Source organism: Clupea harengus, chromosome 8 (assembly GCF_900700415.2).
Source record: "Clupea harengus chromosome 8, Ch_v2.0.2, whole genome shotgun sequence".
Classification (NCBI taxonomy): domain Eukaryota; kingdom Metazoa; phylum Chordata; class Actinopteri; order Clupeiformes; family Clupeidae; genus Clupea; species Clupea harengus.
Window position 1 is genome coordinate 1,043,500 of NC_045159.1, and position 8,091 is coordinate 1,051,590.

General features: G+C 42.5%; 1 protein-coding gene across 4 annotated transcripts in view; it reads left to right on the plus strand.

Moving 5' to 3' along the window:
- gria3a (glutamate receptor, ionotropic, AMPA 3a) overlaps positions 1 to 8,091 on the plus strand; it is a 56,600-nt gene that overhangs the window by 19,530 nt on the left and 28,979 nt on the right. For all 4 annotated transcript variants that reach the window (XM_012819561.3, XM_031571397.2, XM_031571395.2 and 1 more), the window contains one exon: positions 2,776 to 2,963. In XM_012819561.3, the coding sequence (XP_012675015.1) occupies positions 2,776 to 2,963 (188 nt within the window). The remainder of the gene's footprint in view (positions 1 to 2,775; positions 2,964 to 8,091) is intronic.

An 8,091-nucleotide genomic window follows, 5' to 3' on the forward strand; every position in this document is an offset into this window, starting at 1 on the left:
CAGATCTGTCATAATGGGTTGTCTAATCCCTTCTAATTTCATTTCACTGTGCCATGCTCTGTTCTGTATCCCCTGACATGGCTGTGAATATTTAGACTCTGCAGTGAAAGTCAAATAGAAGATGCACAAGTTTCAGCGCTAAATAGCAGCTAATAATGTCACAATCCCAAACGTCCAAATCAGCTTACATTGCTTTGGATGGATGCTCAAGAGAAGTGAACTGAAGGCATAATGGCTAAATCTGCCTAAATCCTTTTTTTCTCAGCAGTGCCTGCCAACGCGTTTAAAGTGTTAGGCTTTACCCTGTTCAAGGCTTACTGAAGGAGGTACAGTATACCTCAGAAACCACAGTGACTCTGTGCTCTGTTGCAAGATACACACCCATAGGCCACACACACATACAGATGTATACAGACAAGAGAGTGAACAATTGCATGGCCTGCTTAGCAGCGAAACTCTATATGCCCATATGGGGGTTTACATGTATTTGAGTAAGCGTGTGTGTGTGTGTGTGTGTGTGTGTGTGTGTGCATCATTGTGGTTTTGCACTGCATGTTTCACTTTAGCATTATAAGAATTAGCATAATCACAGCAAGTGTTAACATTCGTTTTCCTGCATCAGCAATTCCTATCCCCCTGTGCTTACAGAGGAGGAGTTAGCCTAAAAAAATGACACCATTCCCCAAAAAAGTGTGTGTGTGTGTGTGTGTGTTGGAGTAAAAGAAAGATTCCTAGCACCTTAAAGGAAATAATAGCCCTTGCCCCTTGCATTTCATTCACAAGCATTCTCAAAGGTCCTTGTCCATCAGATGCAGAACAAACTGTATCATAACTGCAAACAAATATAATATTGAGCTGTTAGCATTCAAGCAATATAGTTTGCCTGATTCACCTGACACAGTCTCGTGTGTCACTTGCAGAGGACAATACACGAAAGCCAATATCCTTGTTTGTCCATCAATACTGTATTACTGATGCTCTAGGACTGGCAGCCATATTGAATGAGCTGTACTGTACTGGGTCCACGTCCTTATGTACTGCCAGTGCCATTGTTGTTAAATAATGCTCACGCATTGATGAGGGAGTTTACCTATAAGCACTTGCCACCCTGGAGCAGAGGAGCATGTCTTCTGGCTGCATTTCAGCGAGTCCTTTTATTATAGCCGATGACCTTGAGTTGACATAATGGACTCCAAAATTGATCTGCTGAAAAGGAAATATGTCATGGTGGGTGCCTGACGACGGCTCTTCAGAGCTTGTGTTTGCAGAGAGTGTCACGGGTTGTGGACCTTAAATCAGGCTTTGGACGAAGGACAACAACAGAGGCTTGGCCGAAATACACAAACATAGATGAGAAAGAGGGAAGAAAATACCGCATCACACGATGCATTCTTTACCGGGACCCTCCTGTGAACAGTCGGTTTTATTTGTACTGGAGGATGTACTCATATGTAGTTACACAGATGACAAGGCAGATCTTCAGATGGCAAGGCAAGTTTATATATATATATATATATATATATATATAGCACAGTTCAAACTCAGGGGCCATTCAAAGTGCTTCACATCACGAGCAAAACGTAAAACCAATGCAGTCATATGAAGGGAAAGACGTAGAAACAGAGAGAACAACAGAAATAGAAAAAGTAAACAGAAGTAAATGAAAGTGAGGACAGGGGCAAATGGGAGTGAGACTAATGTAGTCATAGTGGAAATAGAAAAGGAAAAAGATTAATACAGATAGGAATTTAGCTAAGATGGATGAATGTGAAATTGCTGTGCTAAAATATTAAATAATAGGATAGAAAATAAATAAATGCATTGACAATAAATGGAATTGCGATGCTATGATAAACTGCAAATATCAAGTTTAGTATAGGCAAAAGAAAATCTAGATTTAAAAAGTGGTTAGAGTACTTCAGAGGTTTTCTGGGAGATCATTTCATTTCGTATGTGTGTAGCGTAAAAGCTAAAGGCAGATGCCCCGTGTCTGGTTCGCGGTGTGGGTGCTACTAGCAGCCCTGTACCCATACGCAGTTTCACTAAGACACACTAAATCCAGTTTGTGTGAAGCTATAGCATCATTAATGAGATAAGATTTGCTGGCCAGAGATCTAATATTGGGTAGAGCCAGTTTTGACTTGGTATGGGAAATCCCAGAGGGCCTGTGAGATTGACACGCTACAGGTAGCAGATTAGAATGATTTACCACCTGGGTTCCTGATTGTCTTTTTCTTCTGCTACTGATCAAAGCTGGAATGGAGTCTGGGACAGATAGTACATAATCAAGTACATAATCAAGCCTGCAGGGGGAGCTGGCGTGATTTACAGCTGACTTGGCTGGTAATGAGGAAGTCTTAGCAGTAGAAGCTACCGCAGTTGTTGTTATTAGGACGTGTGAGTCACGCTGTGGAGGTCGAGAGAGCCTTGGAGAAAATGTTTGATGAGAGTATATTTGGCCTGAGGGAGTTTGGCTGCAGACTGTCCTCCCTGAAAAGTGCATGGCGCCCCCCAAAAACATTAAAATTGTGCGACTCAAACCACGAATGCAGGCAATGGAGTCTGCTGAATGATCCGTCCCCATGTCTAAGAGTGGGAATAGGACCAGAGATCAAAATGTCCTTACCACAGTCTGCCAGCAGATAAAAGAGTACAATTTCGCTTCAACATTTCTGATTCCCTACGAGGGATGTAATTTCATACAATTTCAGATCAGGCCTAAACTGAGTCCAGTGGAACTTGTTGCTAAATAATGACTGTTTTTGTTCCTGTTAGGGTTCTCCATTCTGCAGGCCATCATGGAGTCTGCGGTGGCCAATAACTGGCAGGTTACGGCACGGTCGGTGGGAAGCATCACAGATCCGTTGGAATTCCGGCGCATCATGGAAGAGATGGACCGTCGGCAAGAGAAGCGGTTCCTGGTCGACTGTGAAGTGGGCCGTATAAACGCCATCTTGGAACAGGTAATGCTAACCTGCATGAGTCTGCAGTATCATTTTCAAACTCCACACGTGCATTTAGTTCAACACAATTAACCACAAGACGTTATCTCTAAAAAGTAAAAAAAAATAAAAATAAAAAATGCAAACTAATCTTAGTCATTGCTTGGTTTAGTGTATGATTAAACTATATCATTTGTAAAAAAAATGATATACTACAGACAGGAGAATGTGTTCTTTTGGTGTCCCAGTGATATGGGTGATATTCCTGGATATGTTCCTTTAAACGTCTTCCAAAGGTAAAGCTTGAGTTGGACTTGCTGCTCTTTGTATGATCTGCATTCCCCGTGACATTTAGTATTAATTTGCTGTCTCCGTTCCACTCCCTCTGCTCCCCTAAGTGGATTAGGCTTGATTGAACTTGCCAGATCTCACCGTTAGCCAGAAATCGGACTGACATTCCTAGCAGAGACAGATGTGTCTGAGAAATTTGTTTCCAGGGTGCTTCCTCTCTGGGAGGAGAAATGTGTGCCGTGTGGGATGCTGAGGGTTACGGGTATCTCTGTACTTCAAGAGATGGGATCTCACTGGCACAAGACACAAGATAGAAAGGGGAAACAAGGGATCTAAAATGACATTACAGCCGTGGAATGTTTTTAAACATCCTTTGACCCCGATCATTTTGGATTGATTGTAGTGGCAAATCAAGATTTTCGTAAATTTAGATTATTTAGGTGGATAGAGAGATAGATATATAAATAGAGAGAGAGAGAGATGCAATCTCAAGGACAGTTTATTTTTATAGGTCACCTTACAACAGCACCCTCCTCTGAAAATGCCTGCCTGTGTAAGTAGGACATGGTGTCTCACAATGGAGAACAAGCAGACAACTAAAAATACTAAACACACTAAAAATACACCCACCTCTATCCCCTGGAGGGATTGCCAGAGATGGCTGCCTGAACCCAGCTGTGTAGGGAAGGATGCTACCGGGGAGGGGTTGGTTGAGCGTGGAGGAGCTGCATTGTGATGGCACGGCTAGTCCTGTGATGTCAATAACGTTTTTGTGTAGTAGGAAGAAACAGCTGTACAATTATAATATAATATAATTATAAGAAGTCACTCTCTCTAAATATACATTCTATTTTCAGTTTATTGTTCAATATTCAATAAGATATTTTTGTCACTCTCTCTTTCTCTCTCGCTCTTTCTCTCTCATTCTCTCTCTCTCTCCCCCCCTGTGTGTGTGTGTGTGTGTGTTTGTGCGCACATGCATGCACGAGCGCATGTGTGTGATGTGTGACAGAAGATTCATACGCTATGGGAATCCCTCCACCACTGTGGGTTTAGCATTCTCCATTAAGACATCAGAAATCGTGATGATAAAAGAGACAGTGATATAAAAAGAGGGGAAAGGGGATAGGAGTCTTTTATAGAGCAATATTTGAGGCCAAGGGCCCATACTGAGTGATTAATCGCATTATAATAGAGCTGTTAGTCGTGTACTTCTGGACAGTGAGCAGCAATGACTTTGAGCTATTAATATCAGTCGGCAAAACGGGCAACCCTACATGACACCATTCCTCCCTGTGGCATCCCAGTCTTGCCAGTGGTTGGAAATGGTGTTGCAGTCCCCTCCACAATCATTGGCACCCCTGGTAAAGAGGAGTGCAAAAATGAGTTTGTGAATTAGTTTCATATTTACACAAATCAAATGATAAAAATCCAACTTTTAACTGAGGTAAATGTATTCTGAGAAAATAAAACAGGTCAAGAAATTATTATTTTTAACAAAACCACATGTACCACAATTATTTGCACCTCTGCCTTCAATACTTTGTACACCCTCCCTTTACCAATAAAACACCACTGAGTCTTCTCCTATGACATCTTATGAGGTTGGAGAATACGGAGCAGGGAATTTGAGACCATTCCTCTTTACAAAGTGTACTCTCCTCTTTAGCTCACCCCACAAGTTATCTATAGCTTTTAGGTCAGGGGACTGAGATGACCATGGAAGAAGCTTGACTTTAAATTCAGTAAACCATTTTTGTGATGATCTGGACATATTTTTTGGATCATTGTCCTTCTGGAAGATCGAACAACGACCCTGTTTTAGTTTCTTGGGAAAGGCAGACAGATTTTGATTTAAAATATCCTGGGATTTCATGGAGCCCATGATGCCATCCCCCTAAAGGTTCCGGGGGCCTTTGGAGGAAAAACAGCCCCACAACCTCATAGACCCTCCACCAGTGGGATCAGGTTCTTTTCAGTATAGTCCTCCTTCTTTTTATGCCAAACCCACCTTGAGTGTTCTCAATTTTTGTTTAATCTGACAATAGAACATGGTTCTAGACAAAAGTGTTTCGCAGTAGTGTTTCGCAAACTCCAGGCGATTACGTTTGTGATTAAATGACAGGAAAGGCTTTTTTCTGGCATGCTTTCCAAATAATCTGTTGGCATGGAGGTGGCATATGACGGTAGCTTTGGAGACCCCAAGATGCCATGTTTTTCTGTAGCTCTCCAATACTGATCCTTGGGGATTTTTTGCCTGTCTTGCCATCTCACTCACTGTGCGGGGTGGCAAACGAAACTTGGGTCCTCTTCCAAGCAAGTTTGCAACAGTTCCAGTTGATTTGAACTTTTTAATTATAGCCTCAACGGTAGAAATGGGCATTTTCAGGTGAGTATATATACCAGTTTTTATAGCCATTTCCTGACTTATGAGGGTCAGTACACCTTTCCCTTATTTGATTTGTGTGTTTTTTTAATCTTGCTAATCTTGAAGAATGAATAAGGGAATTAAGCCTCTGTGTCACCTCATATTTATGCCCCAGTGAGACAGGGAGTCACGGATTACTGCTAGATAGTTTCTAAACACTCCGATCAACTTGAAACAATTTTACATTATGTTCGTTTGAATTTTTAGGGGTGCCAATAATTGTGGCATATATGGTTTTCTAAATAAAAAAATAATAAAAAATTATTTGTGTGAGACTTAGCGTATTCACCAAAAGGTGACGTTTTTATAACCCTTTTTACTCATCTTTACCAGGGATGCAGATGATTGTGGAGGGGACTGTAGAGGGAGGTGAGGCTTGTCATATCTGTAGGTCCCTTTAATATGGAAATAGATACACTTTAAAGATCATTCTTAGACAGCAGCACGGCTGAGGCTGCATACCGCTGCTCAGTGCTGTTCTGGATTGGATCATCCACTGCAGGAATCATTACCTGGATGGGGTAGAGCTGCGTGCACTCTTTGTATTGCAGGGCGCAGGCAAGCCAGGGATTCATTAGGAATCAACACGGGTGATGAAGGGAAAAAAGATGAGAGAGACGAAGAAAGAGGGAGGGGAGGGGAAAGGGAAGGTAAGGTAAGGTGAAAGTCTCCATCGGGGAATTCAGCCTCTCAGGGGGGGCGGTGAAGTCAGCAAGACCTCTCTGATCATGCTGAGAAGGGAAAACAACAGGGGATAACTCATCAGCTTCCTGACAGCAGTTAACAGGAGCTGAGCTGAACCATGGACAAAGACGTGAGGAGCCTGGAAAAAGGGGAACATGAAGTAGTTCCCTTCAAGGTTCTACTTTGAACTCCTAACGGTTGTAATTACTGTTATGGCCTTAAAGGTACTACCTGAACCCGTATAGCGATAGGTTCTTTCTAGAATTCCTTTAGACCTCTTTTGGTGACCTGCTTAAAATTAAGAATACTTGAAGAACCTTCTAGGGCTCTTGACCTTTTCTTCTTCATATGGTGATATATCATCTTATGTGGTGATAAAAAAAATCTTGACCCAAAGCTGCTAATCTTGGTTTATGTAGGAGTGTAGTGTGCCACCTCTTTTGTATACTGGCTTTGTGGCTCCGATGGGTTTGAGTGTTTCCTGTTTGATATGACAGAGAGCTTTCAGCTGAAAGCTCATCTTTGTTTGAGGATTGGGAAGGGGAGGCTGTCGGGGAGGGAGAATCGGGTGATGATGAATGCCTCTGGTTTCCGCTGTCTGAGGACAGAGATGAATTGCACTGAGCATGCCCAGTCCAGAAAAACAAGGGTGGGGGGTTTGGGGGGGGGCGGCACAGGAAACACGTTATCATGGTCAGCCCACTTCACAATGTTGGAACACACATACCTTCACACACACACACACACACACACACACACACAGATAGTCAACTGTCTGTTATGGATCTATGCATGCCAGACCGGCTCCAGACAGAGTAATTAGAATGGATTCCCCAGAGCATGGGCTACTTAGGCTAATGGGCTAGCAGCCCGGTGCACAGACAGGGAGAGGGATGAAAGGCAGAAAGACAAAAGAGAAAGTGATGATGACAGAGGGATGCTTTCAAATAAGGCAGGACTGGACCTGTCCCCCCTAGCAGGGACAATCAGCCAATGAAAGGACAGGACATTGCCTCCAGCTCTCATCATTCTTTTCGGCCCAGCAGAAGGTAAACAAAAGGCATCTAAAACAGCTGCATGAAAAAAACCTGAAATAATATATTTAGCTTCTGTCATTTTGTTTCTGTATTTGTACGAATTATAGATGGTTTTAATAGTTAAGTAGTAGTAGATAAATAGTAGACTAACCACATACCAGCGGATTGGTGCATAATACATATAATTCCACCTCTGGTTTTTTCTATAGTCCATGAAGTCCACCTTAATTCCCAAGGCGTCCACCCTGACATTAAAGAGAGGTCGACTGCCAGACAGCTCTGAAATGGCATTGATAAAATCAGGACTGGACCTGATAAATCTGAGTTATTCAACAACCACACAAAAGTCTTCCTCTTGCCGGCAGTGAAAAAGTAGTATTTCAGGCCGGTGCAGACAGTGATGGCACTGCAGAGAGTGGCCAGGGTCCACCCTGGTGCTTGTGCGATTACACAGACTTCCCAGTGATACATGTGGTCATGTGAAAGATCTCACTGAGCCAAGACACAAAGCATGTAGCCAAGCTTTGTATATGCAACGTTTGGTTAATTTTTAGTTTATAATTTATTCATTGTTTTGTGGGCATATCTTTTTTTATTTCACATTTATAGTGTGTGTCGTGAGGTTTGATATGGCTCACGGGCCTGGTCTATAATGTCTTCATCTGGGATTTATCTGCTGCAGTCTGCTAACGCAGGCAAACAAATGTTG